Below are 14,856 nucleotides of genomic sequence, written 5' to 3'. Positions count from 1 at the left end.
CTCAATCCTGCTTCTCCTTCATGAACCTTTTTTAGTGATCCACCTTCAACATACTTAGTTTTCTTCCTCTTCTCCTCCTTGGTAATATGTGAAGAACTTTCTGTAGAATCCTCAGTTTTTTGCTTCTTTTTCTTCTTCTCCTTACCACTATCTGGCCCTCTTTTACAATTATTTTCATCAATGCCTTCAGACAACTTAGCTTTTTTCTTCTTCTGCATTTCCTCGTCTTTTTTTACACAAGGTTCTGTCTCAGATTCTATTTCTTCTTTCTTAACCCGAGGTTCTGCATCCGATTCTATTTCTTCTTTCTGCTCGTCCTTCTGGGTTTTATGCTCCTTCTGCTTCTTCTTCTTCTTCTTCTTCTTCTTTTCTCTGTCCTTTTTATCTGAACCATCTGGACACTTACTTTTTTTCATTGTCTGCATCTTCATTTTGGTGTGAGTCACATCTTCATCTTGAGCAATCAATTCTGAAGTCGTCATCTAATACAGAGACATAAATGTGTAAGCAAGTAAAAGATAATAGTACGAACAACAATGATATGACTGAAAGAACAGTTCTCCCCCATCAAATAATTGCTAAGATAAGAACCTTTCAATCAATGAGAAATATGACAGAATCAGATGGACAGTACTTAAAAAAAGAAAACCTAAAAAAAAATGTTGCTAAATTAATGTTTCATGAAAACAACTGTATATAAGTCCACAACCACTATGTCCTTGAACCATCCCACGGTAGAATGTCATTTGATTAACTTGCTTCTTTAAACAACTTCTTTCCATTAAAGGAAAACTTGAAACTGCCCCTCCTTAAACCATAGTGAGGAATTTGATATATATTGATAAGTCGAGGCCTGATGAACTTAAATTGTTTAATGCTGAATTTAATATCACAAAGGATGATATGAGCATGAACAACTCTAACATTTGTCTTACTCCATTAAAGTTGTGGTTAGTCAGTTAGACCGAGCAAGTAAGTAACTATTGGTGTCAAATCTACTCTTCTTTAAATCATGCAAAACTCCTTGTGGATAGACTCCCACCTATAATTTATGGGTTTAAATCTGCCCTGTGGGGATTAGCATATTGATGTGTAACGACCCAACCCCTAAGACCTCTAGTTCGGCTATTGCGACATGCATGGCATTCTAAATATCAAAACCCAACTAAAATTTTAATTTTGAATGAGGAAATATAAGAGAATACTTTCATAAAAAATTCTAAATAATTGTTGCTTCGGGATCCCTATTAAAACATTAAGACAAATCATTCAAATGTGACAATATCGTTGTACGTCTAAGAAGAAATCTCTTAAAAAAAAAATAAAGCAACTTTGTTTTAGAAATGACACATGCGGAAACATGACACGCCTAGCTCCATGAAACTATCAACATACCATCTCGTTATTCGCCCTGTACAAGCTTGCCATTACTTGAAAATGAATTTTAGAAAAAGAATGAGTATTATGAACCGAGTTAGTAACCCCATTATCGGGGTTGGTAAATGCAAACACTCACCAAGTGTGAAGTTTTAACTTGTGGGACTTGAACTTTCCATCATTTAATACATCATCTTTCAAACTTTTCTCACCAGCTTCAAGTACACAACTCACCCTTTCCCCTTTAAACGTGTTAATGCCCAACTCCTCGGTGCTATATAAACCACTGTGGAGACTTTACCCCTACTGATGGTTAGTTGGCCTCCAGTCAGCGGGGTTGTGCCTTGGTTTACAAGCCCAACATATATAGAGGAAAGGTATGCACCATAGCCTTCAAAAACATAACATTTATACAAACAACTGCACATCTATACACATAAAGGTATTTACCATAACCTTCAAAATTATAACTTTAGAGTGACTATGCATTCATACACATAAGATTATAACTTTAGAGTGACTATGCATTCATACATATAAGGTATGAGGTCCAATAAATTATTAAGTTGAAGTACATCAAACAATAAAATCTACAGGCGCTTCAAACTTAAAAAGTTCTAAAGTTTGACATAAAATCCTACACCAAACAACCAAACACAAGATCACACCTAATTCTAGTCAATTGCAGCACAACATTTGCAACCTAGCACTAAGGCGAACCGATAGCAGAGTTACTTACCGATTTCGCAATTCCAAATTAGCTTGACTCAATTAAAATCATTTGTCCATCTAAATATGTCCTCAGACCGTGGTTGGCCCGTTCGAAACTTATTTGAAACTACAAGCAAAAAGATTCTACATATTAGAGTTAATTTAACTATGCATAAAACAAAGCCAAGAAGAATTGAGCCAACTTTACCCACAAATTCTTAATCAAAAGTTCAAGCATGCCAGTTCGAACCTCTTCGGGACTTTACATGTTAAGAGTTAATTAAACTATGCATAAAACGAAGCCGGAAAGAGTTTAGAGCCAACTTTATCCACAAATTTTTAATCTAAGTGCCTAAATTCTTGCTGCTAGGTGTCGAAGAGGGTCGAACTCGCATGCTTGAACGTTTGAGCTTTGGGTAATCCAATTCGGGACCATTGCAGTTGTGGGTCACTTCCGAAAGACCTTAATTTGCTATGATACAAGCTACCATGGTCGTTAAACCCGCTAAAAAGCACGCTAAAAATTCAAACCCTTGAATCCATACAGACCAGCGACGGCTGAAATTGAGACCCACGACGATAGCAGCCCACAGAAGGTGTCGGAGGAAAGGTGGCAACTGAGGGACTCCAACGATGACAGGGCAGTGAGAGAACTAAGAGAGCAAAATTGACGAGAGAAAAACTTATGGGTGGACTGACCTTAACAGCGATGAGGGCGCGCGGTGGAGTTGACGGCGAGGCGGAGCAGTATCCGACGAGACTGGCGGCGCGAGCGGCGGTGGACGGCAGACGCAGAAGCAACGAAACGGTGGACGGCGAGGGTTTGGGTTTGAAGCAGATGTGGGAGAGAGAGGGGTGGGAAATCGCGCGCGTGAGAATGAAGGCGGAAAATTCTCTCTCTCATTTTTTTTTTATATATATATATATATACACACACTTGAGACCGGATAAAAAGTTAGTTATTATAATCTTAAATTATTATAGTTGGATTATAATATTTTGTGTTTGGGATATAGATTATTTTAGCTTAGATTAAAATATCATGTATTTGAGAATGAAATAGTTAATATTGTAGTAAATAAAAAAAAATAATAGTGAATGTAAAACAGTAAAAACTATAGAAATAGTACGATGGCTAGTTGGGGATTACACAATAGTACTTACTGTGGCAAAAAGGGATTATTATTAGTCTTAGATAGTCGTTGTCCCAAATGCTCGCTTAAATCTCAAATTACACATTAAAACCGAATAAATCAAGATTTTCTTCCTCATATTCTAAATTTCTAAATTCCAAAACTTCTCTTTTAACAAATAAAATATAAATAAAGTGATTGTTTCTCCAATCGTGTCAATTTTGGCTGTAAAAACCCAAAATTTTAGGAGAAAAAGATCTAAATAATTTATGATAATTGATTCTAATTTGTCCAATTATAGATGTTACATGTTGGTTCCATTCTACGAGTGCATTGGGTTAGTGGAAGTTAACTAAATCTAAAAAACGCCGATAGAAAAAGTAGGGTTAGTGGGAGGCCCAAATGAAAAATGGTCACATGTAGAAAAGTAATGGAAAGTGGTCTTCTGCTGACATCATCCATGTATGATTTTATCGCTTTGCCCCTGAAATGTACCCCGCGCGCCTACTAACTCGATCCCCGATTACTCGTCACTCGATCCTCATTTGTTCATCACACGATCCTCGATGTACGGTCACTCGATACCCAGATGCATGGTAACGAAATATGACTGCAATAGACACGTGTGTACTCGATCATAGCCACATCATACTCGATACTCGATTAATGTCTACTCGATCATTTTGAACTTTTTTTAATTCTTAAGCTATTTGAAGTCCATTCTTTCACCACTTCAACTTGTTTCTTAGATTATTCTCTCTCATCTTCCGATTTTATATCACTCGACAACTGCACCTCTACACGCGAAACTCTCTCGATTCTCTCTACATCAGGTAATATTATTCTCTTTGTTTATATTTTGGCATCATTCGTCTCTTTGTTTTTTATATTTTGGTACCATGTTCCTTGACATGTACTTGCATGTTCCTTGATACGATTTTTATTTATGTTTTCATATCTTGCATGTTTGGTTAGATCTCAAACTTTTTCGTTTCGATTTTCACATTTTTGGTATTTCAGACCGTTTAAAGTTTAGGGTTTGAGTAGGATAAGTCATGAAGGTGGAAACTCAAACTGAATACTCAATAACAACCATCTAGTCACATGTAATGTAGCGAGCAAGAGACACGATGCAACATGTAGAGACACGATGTAGCATGTATCATGTATTTGGTATCGAGCAATTGTGTATCATGTATCGTATATCAAGTATCGAGTATCGTGCATCGTGCATCGAGTATTGAGTATTGAACATAATGTTGTGCAATATGGCTAGACAATTTAAGATTCCTCCCCATAATCGTTCTCCAGGCCAAGAGATCAACCTATCCTTTCACATTGGGACAACTAACAAGATTATGAAAGATAAGCTTACTCCTACTCAACTTGCCTTCTTCAAGAAGACGGTATTTAGGTGGTTCATGGACATGGACATTATCTTCAACAGCTCATTGGTCCACTACATTCTATTGAGAGAGGTTGTAAACGATATGAAGGATGCAACAACCTTCGATTTGAATGGTATGATTGTTACATTCTCCAAAGAAGACTTCCTGTTGGTGACGGGATTGTGGCGGCATCTAATCCAACAATTGTGAGGAGGGTAAAGTACTTAGATCACTGCGTAGTAGGTATTTCAAGAATGATTGCGGGAGACATTCACTTTGGTACCTTAGAGACAGTGTACGAGGAGACGGAGTTTGAGAACGACATGGATGCTGTGAAGATGAAATTGGTCTATTACACTGAATTGTGTATGATGGGAGGGAGAAGACGAAGGCCAATATACAAGACATTATTAATTGACGTGGATGATTTGGATTACTTTAATTCCATGGATTGGAGAAACGTGCTATGGGAGAGGATGTTACTTGGACTGCAAAGAGGATTAAGTGGCAAGGCAGAATATTGTCAAATACAACCTACCTGGGTTTCCTCATGCATTCCACATAATATTCATTCATTGGTCATACGATATCTACTTATTTTAGTTACAATATGACTTACTATTTATTCTTGTTTTATAATCGTTTATGCATTATGGTAGGTGTGGGTATACGAGATCATATCAATGGTTGTCGAAAAAGTTACAACCCGACTGAGTAGACACGTCGTACCTCGATCCCTGAGGTAGGAGTGTACATACTCACTGCTGACCAAAACAATACAGCGAGACATGTTTGAGTCCAACGAGATTAGTGTATTACATCAATGTTTACTTGGATTTAAGGTGAATGTCACATATAACTAATAAATTATTCGTTGTTTTGACAGACAAGGATTACACCCACACCATTAATCATGTCGGATAGGGAGAAGCGGTATAGGGACACTAGGGTAGATGAACGGCCCGTATACGGGCGCATTGATGCTGAGACAAGCTCGCCAGAGACACATAGATCACACTACGATAAAGATGCTCATAGTCACTAGACTCAAAATCACGAGCACACAAGGCATAACTTGATGAGCTTCAGTCTCACGAGCTCCCTGCTGACGAGCATGTGTCCCCGATTGAGGAGCAAGTGTCGCCTCGGTCGAATACATCCCATTCAGACCCCACGAGAGGTGTGGACATTCATACATAACTCTATGACATAGACCAGAGGAGTGTCTATGATGGAGCTTAAATTAGACGATGTGCAGTCAGACTTGAAAGATGTGAAGTCTGACTTAAGTGTCTTTCAGGCCGACGTACAACAAGTCACTAGTTTACTGCGATCCTTATGTCAGGTAAGTAATATTATATTGAACTTTTCCTAATGTAAATATATAACATATAGTGCTTGACCTAATGTACTTCATAAACGATGTAGGGTTTAGGCGTGGATTCCACCGAGATTAGTGACCCCATTTCTCCACCATCCACTGAGTCCCTTGACCCCGTTCTTCCACCTTCCATTGAGACTAATGTCCCCATTCCTTTACCTTCCACCGAGTCCCATGACCCCATCCCTCCACCATCTACCGAGTCTATTAACCCTATCCATCGACCATCTACAAAGTTCATTGACCCCATCCATCCACCATCCACTGAGCCCATTGACCTCATCCCTCCACATTCCACCGAATCTAGTGGTCGTATCTCTACACCCTCCACAGAGTCTATTGACCCCATGTATCCACTTTCCACTATATCTAGTGACCACATCCCTCCACCCATCCTCCCCATCGTTATAGTATCCACCGCTCTCCCCGAGATACCACATCTTTCTATGTTACTTCCCGAGATACCACCACCCTTTCCTCCACTGACACTACTGCATCCTGAGTTGCTTCCACCACAGGCGTTAAAGAAGTTTAGGATTAAGGTCGAGCCCAAGGTGAAGGTTGAAAATCTTTTCATTGATGCCCCATTAGGTAACCATTTGGTTTTTTTTTTTTTTTTTTTTTTTTTTTTTTTTTTTTTTTTTTTTTGGAAAATTAAGCCTATTTCATGCACATCTTTTACAATGACTTGCATCTTTCTTTAGTAAAATGGTTAAATTCTTAGTCAAATTCCAAAAACAAAATAACTTTTGAAAGTTACTTTTTTAGTTCTCAAAACTTTGCTTGGTTTTTTAAACCATTAGTAAAAAATAGATAATAAAGCAAGACATTTGAAGATGAAAATAGTGTCCATATGCGTAATTTTTAAAAACAAAATGGTTACTAAACGAGGCATCAACAATTTAGTGAAGCTCTTTAACGTATAATGATTAAGCCCTTTGTAATTTTGAATTTATAACATTTATTAATTAAATTCAATGAATATTCAATCAAATTTAAGTTATATCTTAAAATTTTGTCATAAAAAATTTCAGTTTACATGCATACGTCTCTTTCAACTAGTATGAAATAAATGTTGATATATTATATAAGAGTTTTTTCATAAGTCAATAAAAAAGAATGTGCACTTCTCAAATATTTAGTAGGAATTCAATCATCTTAAGAGTGAAACATAAATATTGATCTATTAGATGTGAAAATAGTTAAAGAAGTTGACTTTTTTTTTCAAATATTTTTTGGATTCTTTGTTTTATATTATGTAAAATTTTATTTGTTTTTTCTAAAATAACATGGATATTCTTAATTAAAAAAATCTATGCCATTATTTAGTTTTTTCAAAAAAAAAAAAGCTTATTATGATAGAGAATACATATGAAATTATGAAGTAAAAAAATATGTAGAAACTAAAGAATTATGTGGATATTGTATACAATTTTTTCTTAAGTACAAGAAAGGAAAAGAAAAGGAAGAAATAATTTAGCAATCCGACCATATATAGTTATTAGAGATTAAGAAATATTTATTAATAGAATATAATTATTTAATTAAGGATAATTGGAATGGTTGTTTTTTTTTTTTAAAAAAAAATAATAATTTGTAGATTCTCTATTTTTTTTTTTTTTTATGAAACATCTATTTTTTTAAAAAAAATATGGATAATATCATATTTTTAAACAAATAAATTCTATTAATGTTTTTCAAATGTGTTTTAGATTATTAGTTTAAAATTTTGTAAACTGCTTTTTTTATAAATAAAAAAACACTTTTCATATATTTTTGGAACCAACATAATCTAAATGTAGTTTTTTTTCCCTAAATACTTCTTTAGAATTACTATTGTAAATTACTTTTTCTTTTTCGAAAAATAAATTATCACACACAAAAATGGTGATTAGATTTGGAAGAACTCAATCATTTTATAAAAAGCCATAAATCACTAATTTGCAAATTTTCAATATGAAACATTTTGCAGGGAAGGTTATTTGCCTATCCCAAATTTTCTCTTAAAAGTAATTCCAACCAAAATAAACAACTTAAGATTATTGTTTTGGAATTCAACACTTTTTCTTAAAATATAATTAATAATCATAATTATAAAAACACGCGTTTAGTAACGATTTGCATATATTTACAAATCTATATCCCTGCACAACAATTTTAATACATATATATATATATATATATCAAAATACGAATCTTAACAAATTAATATGGATATCTTATTATAGTAGTCCCTTGCGAAGGCCAACAAAATCATATCCAACTATATTGATCTTCACCTTTTTGAAAAAAAAAAAAAGGCTAAAATAAAAATACAAAAGCATGGATGTATGAACACAAAAGAAAATAACAATAATTCAACACTTTACAAAATATTTATTGCCTCCTAACGCATGCAAAATATAAGTCACAAAAATCATGCAATTAATCAAAGTAAAAATTCCACTACCATTAATATATTCTCCAAAAAGTAATTAAAAAAACATAGAATTGTCGTTTTAGAATTTAACCTTAATTTTTTTTTTATTAAATTCACTACCATTAATAGTTTCTTCAAAAAGTAATTCGAAAAAAAAAAAATAAAAGAGATTAAAAAAAACCTGAAACCACGTTTTGGAATTCAACATTAACTTTTCAATTGACACTAACTATATCAATGGTCACCTAGATTTTAGAATCTCTACGTACTCCTGTTGAATTTTAATTTTGATCTCTGATAATTTGTAAATAAAATTCTTCAAAGACTTGAATAAATACATACGAACAAGTCATGGTGATTATCATTGAAGGGTTGGAAACTCTTTACAGATGGGTGTTAGAGAAAAGTTTGAGATTTATTGGTCAATTTTTACCTTCCAATTAATTTTTACTAATTAACCCACTAATTTTAAAAGTTAAAAGAAAGAAGGTAAAGAAATAATAATAAAGTTAAAATGGTAACAATAATCTAAATTTGAAATATATAATTTTTTATATGCTTAAAGGCCAAAAATGATTTCGTTATAATTTTTTTAAAAAAAAACATAAATTATGGTAGTCAATACGAACATAACTCAATTACAAATACCTGGATTAAGGGTGTGATCTTCATATTTGATGTTGTATTCCTGGTCTCTCAGTCATAAAACCTAAATCCTTTACTCTGAACATATAACATACTAACATTGATCATTATCGTATTCAAAGCAAAATAAAAAGGTTTTAGAGCAACGAATAATTAAAACATTGTCAAGAATGGAGTTTAGGGTTTAGGGTTTGAATTACCATGTCATTGATTTTTATAAAAAGCGGATGATTGGAGATAAGGAAATAGAAAGCCCGGGCAAGCAAGGAATTCATATAAAGAGGAAGCAGAGAGGAAGATAGAGCAATCATCTCCTGGCAATCCTCCGACAGAAAGGTCTTTCAGAGAAGCTCACAATCGGCGGCGGATTTGAACGGCAACGACACTCCAACCAATCGGCGAACATCCTTCGGTGAAGTGAAAAATGTGACTAAATGTGACTGAAGCATTCCACCGAGAGATTCTCCATCCCCTGTTTGCTTTTATTTTATTAGTTTCGCCACTAATGAATTTCTTCAATTTAATTTTCTTGGGTTGAATTAGAGGATTTTTACAGATTTAAAAGAATGATCCAAAACAAAGTATTTTGAACTAAAATGAGTATAGCTCAATTGACATAATATTTTTACTATAAACTTCGAAGTCATAGATTTGATTCTCTCAACTCACCTATTAAAAAAAACAAAAAACAAAATAAAGTATTTTGAAAATATTTAGGAAAAATATATATATATATTTTTTACTAATTGTGTGGAAAACCTTTTGATTTTTTTTAATCATCGTTGAGACGTGTCTCCAATAAAAAACAAAACAAAAAACAAAAAACAACTCATTTTTCTTAAATATTTGATTTTTTAGTATATAATGTACATCTAATTTGCCCCTTCTTTTGATTGCAAAATCTTTTCAAAATAAACTAAAAATCAACGGAAACTTTGAATTTAAATTTATTTCCTTCCCTTTTTTCTCTTTATCTATTTATAATGGGATAAATTACATTTTTTAGATTAAGATTTTATCCGGGCTAAGTTTCAAAATCTGTAAGTTTATCTATACTCTATGAAAAACAAAGCAAAACAAAGCCTCCAAATACACTAATATAATTAAATTTATTTTGATTATTTAATATGGTAAGAGCTAAAGTGTTGATATTATTAAATTTACTATAATTTATCTGCTTAAATTTTTTGATTCATTGGTAATTTAATACGGTATCAAAGTAGATTTGGAACGAACAATTATGAGTTATTCCACCCTTTCGTTTGAAGTAAACCACAAGTTTGAAGTAAACCACAAGAAAATAAAGGATGAGAATAAGAAAAAGAGGAAAAAGAAAAAAAGGAACAAAAAAAAGGTAGGTCAAAGTAAATGTTAGACAAAGATAGACAACATTAGCTATGAGAGGGGAAAAAAAATATATTAAATGGTTTTTTCATTTAATAATTTTAAAAATTCATAAAGATATTTCTATTATTTTTTTGTTTAAAAAAAGAGTTTGAATATTAAGAACCCCAATGCAACATAAACCAAGTTTCACGAACCAAATGTGTGCATATATTAAAAACCACTTATTTTGGTCACAAACTTTCACTCAAGTAATGATTTTATTAAACTTTTATTTATAACAATTTAGTTTCCATACTTTTAAGTTTACAATAATTTAGTCTATAACAGTGAAAAATTTTATCAAAATTAATTATCAATTTTGATTATGTAACGACTAATTATTCTTTATAATCTATAAACAAACTTATTCTCAATCAATTTATAAACTTTGTCAAATCTTAATAATATTTTCTTAATAGAGACTAAATCATTACAAGTTGAAAAGTACAAAGACAAAATAACTTTTAAAAAAACAATATGAATGGATTTTTTTACTGATGTCATGGACGAGTGAAGTTACGGATTTACCCTTCCTTCAAATTTCTTTCTTTCTTTTTTCTTTCTTTTTTTCTTTCTTATTCTCTGATGCAACCAACTTCGGTGAAACCGTGCACCAGCTCTGGTGAGTTAAGAGGAACAACTCTAGTGAGCAACTCTTGACCAACTTCAATGAAATCAGAATGCGAGAGAGAAGAGCGATCTATGACTAAAGAAAGGAAGTGATAGAGGAAAGGAAGCGAGAGCAAGATGAACTCTTTTCTGCATGTGTGAGTTTATTTTAGTAATTTCACCAAAATTTGATATCAATAAATAGTATTTTATTTATTAAAGAAAAATCATTTTTAAAAAAAGGGGACAAATTTCATTTTTCCTCTAAAATTCGGGTCATCCATCAAAAAATCCGAAATGATTTTTAACCCTACCTATATAATATAATATAATATAATATAAAAAGATGAAATGATTTTGATCACAAACTACAATCTTTAAGGCCCTTATCCATAAAACAAATTTGGGTGTCTCAAATGTGTATTTTGGTAGTAGCCGTCCTATAGCTAAGTAGAATGGAAGAATCGGAAGGCGATAGCAAGAAGCTTCCTGAAGTTTTGGTTCTAGGTTCTCCATGGTTATTCCCCGCTCTCGAATCCCAATTCTCAAGCCGATTCCATTTCCTCCGACCATCCCTTTCCGATCTCCCCCTTCTCCAATTCCTCTCTTCCTATGCCCAATCCATCCAAGCCTTGCTCATCCCCGGCGGCTTCCTCATCACCTCCGCCGTTCTCCATTGCCTCCCGGCGCTTAAGCTCGTCGTAACTACCAGCGCCGGCGTCGATCACCTCGATTTGCCGGAATTGCGCCGCCGTCAGATCGCCATTGCCTATGTTGCGGACTTGTACTCTGAAGATGTCGCTGATTTCGCCGTTGGATTACTGATTGACGTTCTCATGAAGGTCTCGGCGGGAGATCGGTTCCTTAGGCTAGGGTTTCCGTCTACCAAAGGGGATTTTCCCTCCCTCCGATCAAAGGTACTATGGATTATTATTATTGTTATTATACCTTCCTATTCTAATTGAAAATTACTCCTTCTGTTTCACTACACAGTCTCACTCGTTAAAAAACATTTTTCATCTATAATAGTAAAAAAAAAACGTTAGTATGCAGTGATTTATTCTCTATACTTTAAATTTTGTAATAATTTAATTATTGTACGAAACAATTTAGTCTTTAACGAAAAAAAATTAATCAAAATTATATGTCAATTTTTAATATTTTAGGAAGTAAATCCTGTATTTTATAAAAAATATTAACTCTCTAATTAGTTCAACGGTTTATTTATGTATGAAATCTCATCAAACTTTAACATTAGTTTCTATAATAGAGACTAAATCCATAAATTTTAAAGTTTAAGGACTAGATTGTTATAATAAAGTTCAAAGACTAAATCATTACAAAATTGAAAGTATAGAATCGTTATAATTTAAAGTTTAGGACTAAATTGTTACTTATACGAAAGTTTAGGGACTAAAAGTGATTTTTAATTATAATAATTAGAAAAAACAAGGAAAATACCTTTTTGATCCCCATATTTTGAGTTTAGTTTCTATTTGGTTCCTAAGTTTCAAAATGTTATACATTTAGTCCCTAAGTTTTGAGTTTGATTTCAATTTAATCTTTAGTTTCAAAACGTTGCAATTTTACCTTTGAAATTTGAGTTTTGTTTGAATACTCATTCTTCGTCTTTAATATTGATGTATGTTAATAAATTTAAAATGATTAATATAATTATAAATAATTAAGTTTCACTATTTTTCATCACTTTTAAGATTAAAATCAAAATTTCACTTCATAATTATTTTTAATTAATTAAGAGACATTGACGTCAATAATTGAAAATGAGTATCGGATGAAAAATTGAGGTTGGAAATGTAAATTTCATAAATCGAAGGACCAAATTGAAACAAAATTCAAATCTTAAGATTGTAATATTTTGAAACTTAGGGAGTAGATTGAAATTAAACTCAAAATAAGGACTAAATGTGTAACATGTTGAAACTTAGGGACTACATAGAAACTAGATCCAAAATCTAAAACCAAATATGTATTTTTTCCCAAAAAAAAAATACCCATAACCTTTGATTTATTAACTTTTATTATGTAACATGATAGATTTTTGCTTAGATTTCGAGCAAGGATTGAAATATCAGTGGATAAGTAGCGGTCGGGATTGTTTTTTATTTATTTATTTTTTACATTCATAAAACATATAAAAGATATCATCTGAAAGATTACAACCAAAATCTATAAATTTAATTTCATAGTAAAAACAACCTGACTTGGTTATAATTTAAATAATTTTTATAAATTCTTTTTTCTAGTACAAGGAGATCAAACCTTCCACATGTGGAGGAACTACTTAGTTTTCAAGTCCTTGTAGTTTAAATATTATTCCATCTTAGTGGTTCTTTCTAATTATGGAAGGACAAAATTTAGACTGATTAAGAAATTTAAAGTACATATAAAAAATGGTATTATAACCCAATTATTTTGTCAACAATTTGTTTAATGCATAAAAAGGGTTTTAATTAAAATAATTGGATCTTCCTCAAAGTGATCTTCACCCTCTAAAAAGGGATTCGACACTGATTTTTGGTTTTTAAATCTAAAGTGATTTAAAAAGTTAGTCCAGTATTTAGATCATGTTTAAACTTTATTAAGGGAAAATAAATTTAGAAACAATAATTTTAAATTTACTGCCAACGCACAACAGTGTAAACATGAAACATGACATTATTATTATTTTTTTTTTCTCGAATCTCTTATGTTCAAATTTCTTGTTTAGAGGAGTTGTAGTTGAATTTGGATGATGAATTTCACAATTGAAAATTTCAACATTTTGCAGCTAAGTGGCAAAAGAATTGGTATAGTTGGATTGGGGCAAATAGGGTCTAAAGTTGCCAAAAGACTGGAGGGATTTGAGTGCAAAATCTCATACAACTCAAGGACTAAAAAGCCATTAGTTCCATACTCCTACTATTCCAATGTATATGAACTTGCAAGCAACTGTGACGGCCTTGTAATTTGTTGTGGGATAACGAAAGAAACTCGACATATGATCAACAAGGAGGTGATGGTTGCACTGGGAAAAGATGGAGTGATAATCAACATCGGTCGAGGGGCGATCATCGACGAGAAGGCGATGGTTGAATGTTTGATTAAGGGGGAGATTGGGGGAGTTGGACTAGATGTGTTTGAGAATGAACCTGAAATTCCTGAAGAGCTCTTTAGTCTTGATAATGTTGTATTATCACCACATGTTGCTGTTATGACACATGAAACTTTAGTGGATTTGTCTAAGTTGGTGGTGGACAACTTGGAGGCATTCTTCTCAAACAAACCTTTGGTATCTCTGTTTCCTAATTAACATACTCTTTTGAAATGTTTCATTTCCAACCCTTCTACTTTGACATTGATCTCAAAAATACTCTTGAGATTAAAGGAAATGAATTCTTAAAGTGGAAGTGATTGATCATCTTTTTGCCCAGATGTGTTACAGAAATGTTATTTTTAAGCATGCTTTAGACTAAAATACAGGAAAAAACAGCACACACTCTTGAAGACTTTTCTTGAAATTTCTCCTTGTCTTGATCTACGTCACGAACAACACAAAACTTTTCCTCAAATCAAACACCATGACAAGTGTTTCCCTGCTATGCTATTCTCTAGCAAGAGTTTGACTCGTGAGAACCTTTTAAAAGAAAGAGAGGGAATGTTACAGAGAAGAATTTCTCGATATTTTTTTGCTCGAGAGATTGAGAATAGTCTCTATATTTATAAATACTTGAGGGAAGTATTCTTCCCAATAGCCCACTGCCTATTTATAGGGAAGTTATTTATTATTGTAATAATAAATAATAA

General features: G+C 32.7%; 1 protein-coding gene across 1 annotated transcript; it reads left to right on the top strand.

The window, feature by feature from the left end:
- Nucleotides 1–11,386: 11,386 nt before the first annotated feature.
- On the top strand, nucleotides 11,387–14,482 carry LOC120084891 (glyoxylate/hydroxypyruvate reductase HPR3-like). Its single transcript, XM_039040704.2, has 2 exons — nucleotides 11,387–11,966; nucleotides 13,841–14,482. Exons 1-2 carry the CDS (start codon nucleotides 11,505–11,507, stop codon nucleotides 14,360–14,362), a joined length of 984 nt encoding a protein of 327 aa, XP_038896632.1. The 5' UTR covers nucleotides 11,387–11,504; the 3' UTR covers nucleotides 14,363–14,482.
- Nucleotides 14,483–14,856: the final 374 nt, after the last annotated feature.

The sequence above is a fragment of the Benincasa hispida genome, chromosome 1, assembly GCF_027475165.1.
Source record: "Benincasa hispida cultivar pf3 chromosome 1, pf3_genome.v1.1, whole genome shotgun sequence".
Taxonomy (NCBI): domain Eukaryota; kingdom Viridiplantae; phylum Streptophyta; class Magnoliopsida; order Cucurbitales; family Cucurbitaceae; genus Benincasa; species Benincasa hispida.
Note: the sequence above shows the minus strand (reverse complement) of the source record. Positions and strands in the feature narration are given on the sequence as shown.

What these genes read in the sequence shown, in the direction of transcription:
- LOC120084891 (XM_039040704.2), top strand. Translation starts at nt 11,505, where the DNA reads ATGGAAGAATCGGAAGGCGATAGCAAGAAGCTTCCTGAAGTTTTGGTT. An exon ending in TTCCCTCCCTCCGATCAAAG is followed by an intron (nt 11,967 to 13,840) that starts GTACTATGGATT and finishes AACATTTTGCAG; the next exon opens with CTAAGTGGCAAAAGAATTGG.